The 15,159-nt window shown below is 50.3% G+C and overlaps 1 protein-coding gene across 8 annotated transcripts in view; it reads right to left on the bottom strand.

Moving 5' to 3' along the window:
- Positions 1 to 3,293: 3,293 nt before the first annotated feature.
- SEZ6 (seizure related 6 homolog) overlaps positions 3,294 to 15,159 on the bottom strand; it is a 110,804-nt gene continuing 98,938 nt past the window's right edge. Inside the window, exons 12-18 of one of the 8 annotated variants that reach the window (XR_014541907.1) lie at positions 12,637 to 12,828; positions 9,491 to 9,688; positions 9,317 to 9,355; positions 7,449 to 7,569; positions 6,930 to 7,032; positions 6,002 to 6,481; positions 3,294 to 5,552 (exon numbers count right to left, since the gene is read on the bottom strand). Coding sequence is in view for 2 of the 8 variants with exons in the window: in XM_083587551.1 (XP_083443677.1) it covers positions 6,449 to 6,481; positions 6,930 to 7,032; positions 7,449 to 7,569; positions 9,317 to 9,355; positions 9,491 to 9,688; positions 12,637 to 12,828 (686 nt within the window). In the remaining 6 variants the exon portion in view is untranslated. Of the gene's footprint in view, positions 6,482 to 6,929; positions 7,033 to 7,448; positions 7,570 to 9,316; positions 9,356 to 9,490; positions 9,689 to 12,636; positions 12,829 to 15,159 lie in introns of all 8 variants that reach the window. The other 7 variants (XR_014541908.1, XR_014541909.1, XR_014541910.1 and 4 more) reach the window with 7 other exon arrangements.

Genomic DNA, 15,159 nt, shown 5'->3' on the forward strand with positions numbered 1-15,159 from the left:
CTGTACGCCAGCTTGAGCTCCTTGGAGAAGAAAGGTGGGATATAAATGCCATAGATAAATATCTTACACGGCAGTGTTCAGAACTGCAAAGGGTTGCTTCTGGATAGTCACACACACACCCTCTCACAAACACACCCCTATGATTTTACAACCTTCCTAGATTATAGAATAATCTCATAGCTGTACAATGTTCTCATAATTATACAATAGTAATAATTAGGGCTGCAGTGCACCAGTCAGTGCAGATCTGATCTTTATTTTGGCGGTTGAATAGGAGACAATCAACTGAATGGCACCTTTTATTATTGTGATTATTGTTATTCTCGTTTTTTCCTTAATTTGTTCACATAAGCAAAATGGCTTTTACACAAGCCTTTTTTACACCAGGGTAAGTAAACACGCTGGTGGCCAATGGTGTTTATTGTAATGAGGATGTTTGAAAGATGATGGGTTGTTCTTGTTTTGATTATTATGATGTATTTTGTGTTTTTATATTGTGCTTTTATGCTGCGAACTGCCGGGAGACCTGCGGGTATAGGGTGGTATACAAATTTAATTAATAATAATAATAATAATAATAATAATAATAATAATCTGTTGTGTGTTGCCTTTCAGCTAAATCTATCCTTCTCTGCGCACCTAAGTTGTGTTTTCCTTGAAGTTCCAGTGCATGTGTGCCCCATTCTTTTGAACCCAAAGCACCTTGTGTTTTCCATGTTCCTAAATGCTTAGGTTTGGTGCATTTGAGAGCCCGCTTGGGGTAGTGGCTTGGGTGTCAGACCAGGCCTGGGAAAAAGGCCAGGGTTCAAATCTGCCACTCGGCCACGAGTCTCTCACCTTGGGCCAGTCACTGCCTCTGCCAGCCTCACCTACCTCACAAGGTTGTTGTGGGGCTAGAACTGGGTGTGCCACATTGGGCTCCTTGGAGGGAAAATGTGGGGTAGCAATGCAATGCAATGAATAAATAAATAGTACAGAATTCCGCCCCTCCTCCTTTTTCCTGCATGCCTTCTCCAGAGTGACCCTAGGAGCCTATCCTCACCTTTCACACAGATGAGCTCCCATCAGCACAAAGGGCAAGAAGACTTCATTTTACTGTATTGGCTAAAAAGCCCCCCTTTCATGCCAACTGGGCAGTTCCAGGATGCTGGAGACAACAGCCCTGCTGCAGAAAGTCTTGTGGGTCGCCGAAATATAACCCCAAACCATTGCACCTCTGATCCTGTACCATTTACCTGTTTTAGCATTTCAAAACGGAAAACTGCTTTGGGGTGCCTTGGCCGAAAGGCTGTGTATTGGCACGCTAAAGAAATAAACAGCAAGGAGGATGAATAGCAGGACATGGGCTTCCCTCTTGGCGGGGGGGGGGGGGCTTCTGCAGGGGTCCAGTCCCCAGATTGCTCCTGCCAGTCAGTGTAGACAGTACTGAGCAAGATGGACCAATGGTCAGAGTCGGTAGAAAACAGCTCTCTATTTTTCTGCTTTAAGAATAATGAGGACTAAGATCTTTTTTTCCGAGGGGAAGGGGCGTAGCCTGGTGGCAGAACACCTGCTGTGCTTGCAGGGGGTCCCAGATTTCAATCCCCAACGGTGCATCCAGGTAGGACAGGGGTAATTCCCCCATCTGAAACACCCCCTCACAGAACTACAGTTTCCAGAGTGGTTTGAAAGCCAAGCCCTCTTCCCAGGGAACTCTGGGAATGGTAGTTCGGGGTGGGGGCAGGTCTCCTTACAGCTCTCAGCACCCTGAACAGACTACAGCTCCCAGAATTCTTTGGGGGAAGTGCTATCATAGTGCTTTGTGTAGACATGGCTATAGATTCCATGTGGAAGGATCCCATAGGAAAACACTTTGTTTTTATGGAAAGCACACTGCCTTGGCCCATATGCACCCACTTGGATGCTTTGATCTGCGGAACCCGTTCCTCATCTGTATACGCTCAATTTTGTGTGTGGAACTTTGGAACTCCCTGCCTATTGAAACCAGGCAGGTTCCTTCACTGCACTTTTTTCAGCACCTGCTAAAAACATCTTTCCTTAGGCAGGCCGACCCAGAGGTTTGGAAAGCGGATGGGAGTTTTCACCTGTTTTTAGTCTGTTGTTTTAACTTTCCAAAAGTCTCAAATTATTGCGTTTTATGTTTCTTAGTGATAGCTTTGTTTTCTGTAAGCCGTTTTTGTTTTGTTTTTGCCATTCAGCGGTGTATACATTTTTTATGAAATAAATAGTAAACAAACAAACAAGCTGGGAATTATAAGATGAAGATATTTTATCTGGAACCCTCCGCTTAATCTGGAACCAGGGCTGCCCCACCTCAACAACTGCAGGCAGCACCTCTTATTTTTTCAGCACTGGGGTACATTTTAGCAGGGTGTGTGTGTGAACAGCAACACCTCAGTCCTCTCGTAATCTTCATTTACCCCAATTGCAACACTTGAGATGGCCGGCTGCTGCCTGTAGGACGCAATTCAATCACAGCACACCAGATTCTTCCAAAACACCAGTTTTATTCATTAAACAATCCAAAAGGTTGGTTCTTTCCCCCCAGCCCCCCAGCCCTGTTTCCCCTCCCCACCCCCAAAAAACAGGCTGAACAACTGAGAATTTTTACTCTATTTTACACTCTACAGGTAAAAATCTTCCCGCATGGCTAGGGCGAGGGCAGCGAGACAAGACCCCTCTTCCCCAAACAGATGCCTAGTCCACCCTCCCACCCCCAAGAGCCCAGCTGGAAAGGCCCCTTCTCATAGAGAAGGGGTCCAGACATACCTGGTTGGCTAAGCAGACAAGGGGAGGCGAGGAGGGGCTCTGGGAGGGGGCCTTTCCCCCGAAACCCACCACCTAGGCTTGCCTTGGAGGGTAGTTGCTGCAGACAGAAGCCAAGGGGCTGCCCCATATCCCAGAGATCTAACGCTGGCCCAGAATCCAAGGTTGACGTAAGATCCCCCCTCCCCGCCAGTTTCCAGAAGAATTTTGAGCCAGCTTTGCAGAAAATGCATCAGGGATGTGGGGTGGAGACCGGCAGCTCCCTGCTATTGCTCCCCACACTCTCCCCAGGTAAGAGGTAGGAAGGGAAGGGCCAGCTGGCTGTGCAAACGGAAGGTGCGTTAGCCACATTCAAAGCGTTTGTGCCCAGGTCATTTCCCTTTCCTCATCCTTCCCCGTCCCTCTTTCCTTTTATGCTGCATCCATATATGTTGCACATAGACTCAAAGAGTTGTGTGGGGTCCCAAGGATCATCTAGTTCAACCCCCTGCAATGTAGGTATCACGGCTATCATTAAATTAAAAAAAATTCTAATTAAATACATAAAAGCGCCATGCCAGCAGCAGAACTCAATGAGGACTGGTGCGTTGTGCTGTGAAATAAGTGTGAGTGCGTGTGCGCAATATCCAGGCTTCCCATGCAGAAGGGGGAAATAACTGGACTCTGGGCTTACGCGGTGCTCTGTTTGGTGGGGAAACGGAATGAGCACAAACTCTCCTGCAGGAAGGAATACCGTGGCAGCCGAGGGATACTTTGTGCTGACCTGTTGGACTTGGCAAGGGGCTAGTAGCCTTCAAGAGCCCTCTCCTCCTCCATGAATTCGTCCAATCCTCTCTTAAAGCCATAAAGGTTGGTGGCCATCACTACTTCCAGTGGGAGGGAGTTCCACAGTTTAACCTGGTCCTGAATGTTCCAACGTATATAATGTGTAATGAAGCTTCTGTTCTGTTTGTTGTGATCACATGTGATGCAGGTGTAAGGAAGAGTAGGAGTCAGGGCCTGCGGGACCCTGGCAGCGCTGTGATAGAGGCTTTTGATAGATGGGTGGGGCAACCCACCTGTCAATCACCTGCACCATAGGACTGACAGGTGGGCTCCCTGCCTGTCAAAGTTCACCCATTGGGACAGGTAAAGATCTGCCCCCTTGGGCCAAAAAAAAGGGTATCTTTCTTCCGGATTTATGCGACACAGGAGAACAGTTTCCCAGCCAGAGGGCAACCATTCTTTTAAAACATCTGCACTGGTTGGCAGTTCATTTCTGGGCCCAATTCACAGTTCTCATGTTGGTCAGCCCTAAATGACTCCTGCCCCATGTAGCTGAAAGTCTGCCTCCTTAGCCGACAGACCCTCTTGAGTGCTGAGATCAGTGGAGGAGACCCTCTGGGTGGCTCCTTGGCCCTCAGAGGCTTGTGGGTGGTGGTGGTGGCTCAGGCCAAGAGGGCCTTCTCTGTGGTGGCCCCTCAGTCATGCAAGGAATTCCCTCCCCGCAGAAGTGCACCTGCAGCTGTCGGCGACTGCTGAAGACGCACCTCTTTACCCTGGCTTTTGACACCTGACGCCTCTGTCTTTAGGACCCAGTTCTCCAAATTTCTTGCGGATTCCACTTTGAAAGTCCTCATGAAAATTCACCAGCCTTTCAGCACAGCTGCCTCCCGGTAGCTACATTTGGATGTGCCGTTTTGCCTCACACAAACAGCTCAACAAAGCATCCGCCCCACTCAACTCGAAACAATGCCCATTTGCATGTTATATGCCCTGGCTGCTGGCATGCGGACTTTGCCCATGTGTGTATATATGCATTTCTTGCACCCATTACCCATCTGATGGAACCATCTTGCAAAATTCCGAGACGTTTGAATTTTCAAAGAACTGTTGTTTTCGGTTCAAAAAGCGTGGATTGTGTAGGCGCATCCAGAGTCGAATCTCAGCCCTATCTGGAATAAACTGACTTTTTTCCTTGTGCAGTCAGACACCTTTGTCACCTGCCTATGCTCTGTTCCAGCCTTCTAGGGCTGCCTCCTCCTGGGTCACAATTGGCCCACACGCCTCCCCAATGACCCATAACCCTCCCACAACCAGGCTTCTAAGGTGGGTCTGGGAAACCTTTGCTTCCCGTTCCCAGAGCGCTGCCAAACTATAACTCCCATTTGCCCCCAGCAAGCATGGCTGATGGCCAGGGATTAAGGGAGTTGTAGTTCAGCAAAATATGGGAGACTAAGGTCCCCACACTTCCTGTAGGGCCTCCTTAGAGGGCAGCGTGGGAGGCAGAGTCTATGCCCCACTTGTTCCATCTCCCCCTCTGCCCCCCAAAAGGGAAGACTCACAAGAGGGGTTGGTGGGTGTTAAACATCTCCCTCCCCTATTCATGTTACCTTCTCAATTTTATTTTATTTTTTAAAAGTCCTTGTAAAATTCCTGTGTGATGTTTTGAACCTTGAGTTGCCGGTCCTACTATTTGGGGGCTTTTCATTTTTCACTTCTGGTAATCTCAGGGCCTGGGGCCAAAAGGGTGGGCTAGCACCAGAGGCAAGAGGTTGGACCTGCTGTTCCTGCAAGGAGGGGGCAGGGAAATGCCCGTTCAATGGTGCAAACATCAGCCTGTGGAGATGGAAGTGAAGAGGAGGCAGGAGATGCATCTGGAGCCCAGGCTTAGAATTTTCGGCATCCGAACAAAGTGAGGGCTTCAATGGCCATGGAGCCACCTCCAGTAAACCAAGGATGTGATACCATCTCCAATAAACTACGGCAGTGGAGCCGCCTCCAGTAAACCGTGGCTGTGGAGCCGCCTCCAGAAAACTATGGCAGTGGAAAAAAACCACAAAAAACCATGGTAGTGGAGCCACTTCCAGTAAACCATGGCTGTGGAGCAACCTCCAGTAAACCGTGGCTGTGGAGCCCCCTCTAGTAAACCATGGTTGTGGAGCCGCTTCCAGTAAATTATGGTAGTGGAGCCGCCTCCAGAAAACTGTGGCTGTGGACCCACCTCCCGTAAACCGTGGCTGTGGACCCACCTCCTGTAAACCGTGGCTGTGGAGCCGCGTCCAGTAAACCATGGCTGTGGACCCACCTCCAGTAAACCGTGGCTGTGGACCCACCTCCAGTAAACCATGGCTGTGGACCCACCTCCCGTAAACCATGGCTGTGGAGCTGCGTCCAGTAAACCGTGGCTGTGGAGCCGCGTCCAGTAAACCATGGCTGTGGACCCACCTCCCGTAAACCATGGCTGTGGAACCACCTCCCGTAAACCATGGTTGTAGCTAAGAATGAGGCAGGGAGGTTCGAGAACGTGGTGTTGAGGAAGGGATGGCATCCAACGCAGGCGAGTTGGTGACAGGATGTTTGGGGGTGCAGCATGCTGCAGGGAGATTTTGCCCCTGTTCCAGCGCTAGGCTCTGAGGGTCGGGAAGCCTTGGAATCGGGGAAGGGGGAAGGACACAGAGAGAAAGTATGCCGGCCGCCAGCTCACACAGGACCCTGATGTTCCTCTCCCTGGGGGTCCGTCTGTAGGGCAGGGTGGGAGGTATTTACAAGTCCTTCTGGGTGTGGGTCAGCCAGCCATGGAGTCGGTCAGTCGTCGAAGGGAGGGCGGGTCGTCGTAGGGCGGCCGTGGTGGTGGTTCGGGGAGCAGGGCCCGCCCCTCCGGCTCCCCCCTCGAGAGTGGCGCCTGCCCTAGATGGAGACTTCATACTCCCGGACCTCCTGGAGAGAAAAAAGCCTGCAAAGGGTTGGGCACTTGGATTGATGGGACCAAGGCAGGTGACCCACCCACCCTGCCCCACACCCTCCCCTCGGCTGAGGCTTAAGGAAGTGGGGGGCAGAAAATCAGTCCTGCAGAATCAGGCCAACGCACTGTTCTCATAGTGGCCAACCAGGTGCCTCAATGGGAAGGCCAGCAAACGGGATTTGAGCCCCAGAGCCCTCTCCCTTCCCGGGGTTTCCAAAAACTGTCGTTTCTGCCTCCAGAGTATATCTACCCTTGTGGCTTGTAGTCCTCCCCTCCTCCTCCTCCTCTATGAATTTGCCTGGCCCTCTTCCGGAGCCACACAATTTGGTGGCCATCCCTGCCTCTTGTGGGAGGGAGTTCCGCAGGTTAACCCTGCCCCGCCTGAAGAAGGGATTCCGAATTTCTCTGCGCTCATAAAGGGGAGGGATTTGGCACTTACTCCGGTCTCGTAGGTGGGATTGTCGAAGGCCGAGTCCACCGTGATGTGATCGTAGGGGTGGGAGCCTGAGAGGGGCAGCTGCAGCGATGGCTTCCCTTGGTGTCTGGGGTGGCAGGGAAAAAGAGGCGTTAATAATAATAATAATAATAATAATAATAATAATAATAATAATAATAACAATTTATTATTTATACCCTGCCCATCTGGCTTGGCCTCCCCAGCCACTCTGGGCGGCTTCCAACAAAATATTAAAATACAGTAATGCATCAAACATTAAAAGCTGCCCTAAACAGGGCTGCCTACAGATGTCTTCTAAAAGTCTGGTAGTTGTTGTTTGACATCTGATGGGAGGGTGTTCCACAGGGCGGGTGCCACCACCGAAAAGGCCCTCTGCCTGGTTCCCTGTAACTTGGCTTCTCTGTCTGGGCAGAACGATGGAGGTGGAGACGCTCCTTCAGAACAAGAAAGGAGCCCCCCCCCCCCGTGAAGCAGTGTGTCCACACAGCCACGAGAGCTCACCTGGAGATGTACAGGTAGACAGCGCCAAGGAGGAGTCCCACAGCGGCCACTGGCAGGAAGATGGCGAAAGCCACGTTGCTGCCCTGCAGGGGGTCTGCAGCGGGGGCCACTTTGGCCACGGCTGGGGAGGGAAAGAGAGGGAGGTGGTCAGTGGGAGGGAATGGGGACCAGCCGAGACTCTGTTCCCAGAGGGGGAAAGGAACGTTGGTAGGTAGGGCCCTGATGGGACAGGTAAGGCAAAGAACCCAATGGTGGGCGGAACCAGAGCCAATAATAATAATAATAATAATAATAATAATAATAATAATAATAATAATAAATTTATTATTTATACCCCACCCATCTGACTGGGTCTCTCCAGCCACTCGGGGCGGCTTCCAACCAAATATCAAAAACAATACAGCGTCAGACATTAAAAACTTCCCTAAACAGGGCCTCCTTCAGGTGTCTTTTAAAAGTAAAATAGTTGTTTATTGCCTTGATATCTGCTGGGAGGGCGTTCCACAGGGTGGGTGCCACCACTGAGAAGGCCCTCTGCCTGGTTCCCTGTAACCTCACTTCTCGCAGCGAGGGAACCGCCAGAAGGCCCTCGATGCTGGACCTCAGTGTCTGGGCTGCATGATGGGGGTGGAGACGCTCCTTCAGGTATACAGAACCGAGGCCGTTTAGGGCTTTAAAGGTCAGCCCCAACACCTTGAATTGTGTTCGGAAACGTACTGGGAGCCAATGCAGATATCTCAGAACCGGTGTTATGTGGTCCCGGCGGCTGCCCCCAGTCACCAGTCTAGCTGCCGCATTCGGGATTGCAGTTTCCAAGTCACCTTCAAAGGTAGCCCCATGTAGAGCGCGTTGCAGTAGTCCAAGCGGGAGATAACTAGAGCATGCACCACTCTGGCGAGGCAGTCTGTGGGCAGGGAGGGTCTCATCCTGCGTATCAGATGGAGCTGGAAGACAGCTGCCCTGGACACAGAATTAACCTGCGCCTCCATGGACAGCTGTGAGTCCAAAATGACTCCCAGGCTGCACACCTGCTCCTAGTTTTGTCCCCACCCTCCTCCTGCTCCTGGCTTAGTTCTACAAGAGGCAACACTGAGACTGCAGAGGAAGATCAGGAAGCTGTCAGCCCCAGAGACTGGCAGGCAGCAAGAAGCCAGTTAGGTGGGAGATGCCTAGGGGCGGATATTGGATTGATTAATTAATTTATTTCTTTTCATTTTTCTTCTGTGTTCATACCGCAGCAGGTTAGGCTGAGACAGTGACTGGCCCAGGGTCACCCCCAGTGAACTTCATGGAAGAGTTGGGGGATTTAAAGCTTGCTGTGGGTTAAACTACAGAGCCTAGGGCTTGCCGCTCAGAAGTACGGCAGTTTGAATCCCCACGACAGGGTGAGCTCCCGTTGCTCAGTCCCTGCTCCTGCCAACCTAGCAGTTCGAAAGCACGTCAAAGTGCAAGTAGATAAATAGGTACCACTCCGTCGGGAAAGTAAACAGTGTTTCCGTGCGCTGCTCTGGTTCGCCAGGAGCAGCTTAGTCATGCTGGCCACACGACCCGGAAGCTGTACACCGGCTCCCTCAGCCAGTAAAGCGAGATGAGCGCCGCAACCCCAGAGTCGGCCACGACTGGACCTAATGGTCAGGGGTCTCTTTACCTTTACTCCCCCAGGTCCTCCTTTGACACTTCACTTTCTCTTGGTGGGTTTTGCTCAAAGGGGCCATCCTCTGTTGGCAAAGGAGCTACGTAGGACCTGGGTGTAGGGGTAGGGGCGCAGGGGGGGCAGCAAAGAGGTCTGTGGGTCGCTAAGAATACTGCCCTCTCTCTGGGGTGCAACGGTCTCCCTCCTTTCCCTTTGCAAAAAGAAGCCAACTCACCGTCCAGGTTGCGATTGGTATAAAACTCATCGTAGGAGGCTGCAGAAGGAAGGCGGAGAGAGGGAGAGGGTAAAGGGCAGAGTTAGGGTGCCATAACTGACTACTGGACTACTGCAGGGGAGGGCAGCCCCAGCGACACCCCCCCGCTCAGCTGCGCCACCCAGAGGGACTCACCCGCTTTGCAGAGTGGAGGGGAGCCGCTCCATTGGGAAGGGTGGCCGGGCACGCAGCGGAGGGTGGCGTCGCCCAGGAGCACGTAACCCTTGGCGCAGGAGAAGCGCAGGCTCGCCCCGGCCTGGTAGAGCCTTTTCTCGGGGTTCTGTGCCCCGTGGTCGGGGCTGCCTGGGTTGTGGCAGGGCTCGTAGACCTCCGCTGAAAAGTGCAAAACTCCTGTTTATTTCTTACCATTTATATCTCGCCTCCACGCCAGAAGAGCTCAAAGCAGCTCTTCCCCTTCCCTCCCCTCTCCCGGCCTTCCTGATTTTATCTTCCCAGCAACCCTGCAAGGTAGGCCAGGCTGAGAGATGAGCTTTTGTGTGGCTGAGCAGGGATTCGAACCCTGGTGAGGGGAGAGACTCCATCAGGCAAGGCCTCCTTCCCATAGCTGTCAACTTACAGATTTGAAAATAAGGGACCAGCAGCCTCAAAAATAAGGGATCAGCAGCCAAAATAAGGGATTTTCCGAACACAGGTATGTTCAACTTCTGAGCCCCTCCCAGCCAAAGGCAGAAAGCCCAGCCAGCAGCCAAACGAAGCCTCAAGCGGTGGTTCCCACAGCGCAGCAACCCGGCAAAGGAGATGCAGCAAGGAAAACCACCGTCACCTCTCCGCTGGGAAGCGCTGAGCAAAGGCGAGTCCCCAGGCAACACGGCCGATTTGATCGGCACAAGGCATGCAAGCTCCACCCCCCAGTCGTTCTCAGTCTCCTTATTGGGTGAGCAATGCAGCCAGGCAACACAGTTGGAGCCTCCCTGGCCGGCAGGGAGGGAGGGAGAGGAGCTGCTTCCTTTGAAACCCGGGAAATTTAAGGGACATCATCAATAAGGGACAGCAGCGAGACACAGCGATGGGATAAGGGACTTTCCCGCCAAATAAGGGACGGTTGACAGCTATGCTCCTTCCACCTGCCTTGTCCCACCCTGTAGTCTCTGCTTCTCAATTTGTATCGTATTATTTTATGTACTGTGGCTTGCCGTTGTTTAGAAATTATTTATTGTAACTGCTGAGTGGATTTCTGTTTAACTTTTATATATTATTATTATTATTTAATAATAATCTAATGATTGTTGAATGTTACTTTTTGATGTAGGCTGCCTGTTTTAAAGTTATGTTTTATTATCACATTTTTGTATTGCATTAGATTGTTATAAGATGCACATTTTTTTGTTTCTTCAGCTTATAAACTGCCTTGAGTATTGTAAGATAGAAAGACGGTATACAAATTAAAAATGATGATGATGGTCTCCCAGGTCCTAGTGTGACATGAAACTATTACACCACATAACTGTAGCATTGGAAGGGAGCCAAAGGGTCATCTAGTCCAACCCCCTACAATGCAGGAATTGCAGCCGAAGAACTGAACCACCACTGGCTTTTGGTGTGGGGACTTAAGAGTTTGTACTGGGCTCTAGATGTTTTGAATTGGGGGGAAAAAACGAATCTTCAAAGCTGGTTGCAAGGCGCCTATCCCCCTAGAAGCCAGATTAAAATGACAGAAATTTGCATATTATTATTTGCATAAATTAGCACGCCGGTCTATTCTCTTCCTTCCTTTCATTACGCAGGAGAGAAAGAGAAAAGGAAGGCGGAAATGGCACAGCGGAGGGAGATAACACATACCACAGGTGCAGCGTCGATGCAAAATTATTCGCAAAATTATATCCGGCGCTAGATACTCGAGGCTGCTTTGTGGGTGAGCCTGTCTTTGCAACCAGATTAAAATGCACCCAGTGATATCTTCTGCACAGCAGAGGAAAGTTTCGTTAACAACAGCTGGTCCCAAATCTTAACGAGCCCTTGGGTCGTATCCCCACCGTGTCTTTAGAGCACTGTGATGCCTCTTTAAACAACCATGGCTTCTTCCCCCAGAGCATCCTGGGAATGGTAGTTTCTTCAGGGTGCTGAGAGTTGTTAGGAGGCCCCTATTCCTCTCGCAGAACTACGATTCCCAGAGTTCCCTGCGAACAGGGATTGGTTGTTTAACCACTCGGGGAGGAGAACAGGGGAAACCAACTCTCCGCACCTTTAGTTCCCAGGATTCTTTGGGAGAAGCCAGGACTCATTTTGCCCAAGCCATTGAAATTAAGGGAGGTGGTTTGCTGCTGGCCCAGAGATGGAAGGAAGAAACAACCCAGGCCAGAGAAGAACGGCAAACCAAGTTGACGGACTGTGCCCAAATGGCAAAATTACCTGGGAAGCTCAGAAATCAAGAGGACAACAAGAACTTTAAAAAAGAATGGGGGAAAGTTTACGATCTCTTTACGAGAACGTTGTAGGCAGGCTAAAATATTAGCAGGATGTTTTAACCACACTTGTAAACTACCAGAAAGTGTGGATAATTTGGAAGGATAAAACTTGGACAGTGTTGATATGCCGCTGTAAAGATTATCATTATGACCCATAGAAGGGATGGGGAGAAGTCAGGAGATTCAGAGTAATCTTGAAATTTGGATTTTGTATTTGTTGTTGTTGTATGTTTACATTTTTTTTAAAAAAAAAATGAATAAAATTTTAGAGAGAGAGAGAAATTAATGGAGATGGCTGTTCTTGGCAGCTGTCTGTCCCGAGAGACAATGGAGTATACCTCCAGGGTCTTTTAAGAGCCTATGAACATAAGAAGATCCTATTGGATAAGGCAAAAGAGGGTCCATTTAGTCCAGCATCCTGGTCTCAAAGGGCCCAACCAGATGCCTCTTCTGGTAAACCCACAAGCAGGATTCGAACGCAAGAGCAACTCTCCCCTCCTGTGGTTTCCAGAAATGGGGATTCAGAAGCAGAGACATCCTGACTAGTAGCCATCAATAGCCCTCTCTCCCTCCACGAATTTGTCCAATCCTCACTTAAACTCATCTCATTGGTGGCTATTGCTGTCTCCTGTGGCAGGGAGTTCCACAGTTTGCACTTAGAATCATAGAATTGTAGAGTTGGAAGGGGCCGTGAAGGTCCTCTAGTCCAGCCTCCTGCAATGCAGGAATCTTTCACCCCATGTGGCGAAATTAATGGACCTTAAGTGAGTGATGCCTGTGAATTTCGGCGGCTCTAATTTTTTGCACGGTAGGGGAACCAAACTGGGGAAGCCACGGAGACCTTGCGCAGCTTACGAATGCACTTGGGAAGACGGTCGCTCCACTTCGGACCCCCAGCCTGCCGGTCGTGGCAGGTGATCTCGCCGCTGCCCGCCAGGGCGTATCCCTTGTCGCAGATGAACTGGACGGTGGAGCCCACGGGGAACTTGTTCTCGGAAACCATGCGCCGGCTGTGGTCCACATCTCCTGGGTCCCGGCAGGTGGTCACTGGAGAGGGAGAGAATGGGGCAGCGTGGTGGGTGGCGAAGGGGCAGCGTAGCTCGGTGGAGAGCTGCTGCTGGTCTGTGTCAGCACTGCTGAGCTCGAAGGACCCATCTGATATAAGAGAATTCCCAGTGCTTCTGTTTAAATCAGCCTTTGAACTGGAATCTTGGGAGCGATTTGGGAGGGAGAACCGTAGTTCAGGGCCAGAAGTTCCCAGGTTTGATTTCCGACAGCAGCATCTCAAGGTAGGACTTGGGGGGGAAAGGCTCCCTGCCCGAAACCCTCTTGGAGAGCTGTTGCTGCCGGTCCGTGCGGACACTACTGGGCTTGATGGAGCCGCAATCTGATGCTGTACGAGGCAGGAAGCAGCAGCAGCATCACAAACGCCAGCAGGGGGAGCTCTTGCCTCAGCCAATTGCAAATTCCAATTTGGATACTTAAGAAGTCTTGTGTGCTCGTCCGGAGAATAATTATGAAGAGCGATTTGAGAAATTAAAGCCGTCGTGTTGGACACTAGATGGGAAAGAGCATTCCTTCCAAGGAGAGTGGAAGAATGTAACTGGGATCCTCCTGCTCAGGTAAAGCTACCAGTGACCTGATCTTGCAGATATGTTCCCCTGTTGCCCAGACAGCAGGGTCTTTCCACTCCCTGACAGATGAGGCCAATGGGGGTACATATTTTCATTTCATTTCATTTCATCTATACCCCACTTGATTGCAGAAAAAAACCCCAAAACCTCAAAGTGCTTTACAAAACAATAAAACTATCAGTAAGAAAAATTACCAACAGCAGTTGTAGTGTTTCCAAAAGTTAGAATATCAATAGACTGAAAACACGTTAAAATTTGCATCAGTTTTCTTCAGACCTGAAAACAAGAACGTTTTTATCAGTTGCCGAAAAGAGGACAGTGAAAGTGCTTGCCTGATATCAATAGGCAGGGAGTTCCAAAGTTGTAGGCGCTGCCACCCTATAACATTGAGTTCTTGCAAATTTGGAACAGGGATTATGTGGCAGCTGGAACAGAGCCAGTTCCACCGATTGAGGCATGTCGAGTGGGTAAGGCTAGTCCCAAGTTGTTAAAGGCTTTCTGTCCTCATAGTAAGACCTTGAACTTGGCCCGGCAGCAAATCGGCAGACAGTACAGATCTCTGAGCAGAGCTGTGGTGTGCTGACAAGGCCTTCTTCCTGTCAGCAATCATGCTGCAGCATCCCACACCGACTGCAGCTTCCACATCAAGAGGAGGGAAGCCCCACATAGAGCGCATTGCGGTAATCCAGTCTTGAAGGTAATCCAGTCTTCCAGAAGTGGCTCCCTCTCCCCCTCACAAGGTAGGGTTAGGCTGAGAGAGACAGCGCCTGGGCCGACACCACCCAGCTGTGAGAATGTTCAGGGTGGCAGGAGAGGATATATTGTTTATTAATATCCTTCCTAACTTGCGCTAGCAAGTTCCTTTACTTGGCAGAGCTAACATTCCCCTTTACATAACACAGCAGATAGTTGGTTGCAGGCTCATGTGAGCCTCTCACTATTATACAATTCAGTCTGTCTCAGATTGAATTGTATGTTCCTGGTAAGTTTCCCTGAATCCATCTTAAAAAGAATAAAGATGCCCAATATTTGTTGTTGTTGTTGTTGTTGTTGTTGTTGTTGTTGAGTCGTTTAGTCGTGTCCGCCTCTTCGTGACCCCCTGGACCAGAGCACACCAGGCCCTCCTGTCTTCCACTGCCTCCCGCAGTTTGGTCAAACTCATGCTGGTAGCTTCGAGAACACTGTCCAACCATCTCGTCCTCTGTCGTCCCCTTCTCCTTGTGCCCTCCATCTTTCCCGGGTCTTTTCCAGGGAGTCTTCTCTTCTCATGAGGTGGCCAAAGTCTTGGAGCCTCAGCTTCAGGATCTGTCCTTCCAGTGAGCACTCAGGGCTGATTTCCTTCAGAATGGAGAGGTTTGATCTTCTTGCAGTCCATGGGACTCTCAAGAGTCTCCTCCAGCACCAGAATTCAAAAGCATCCATTCTTCGGCGATCAGCCTTCTTTATGGTCCAGCTCTCACTTCCATACATCACTACTGGGAAAACCATAGCTTTAACTATGCGGACCTTTGTCGGCCTCAATCTTATTTAAAGTCAATAAAGAAGTAAAGTAAAAGAAGTTTACTTACATCAGTCCACAGTTGGATCCCTGAAGGCAGACTTAATTACAAATATGTACATGTGGATCTACCCCATATGGGGAATAATCCCAGTGCCTCTGCTAGCTGAAAGCAGAGCAGAGCCTTTCTAGCTAAAAAGCTGGTCCAATGAAGAAGGAAGTGAAAAAGAGAGAGAGAGTGCTGCG

Source organism: Podarcis filfolensis, assembly GCF_964270895.1.
Source record: "Podarcis filfolensis genome assembly, chromosome: 15".
Lineage (NCBI taxonomy): Eukaryota > Metazoa > Chordata > Lepidosauria > Squamata > Lacertidae > Podarcis > Podarcis filfolensis.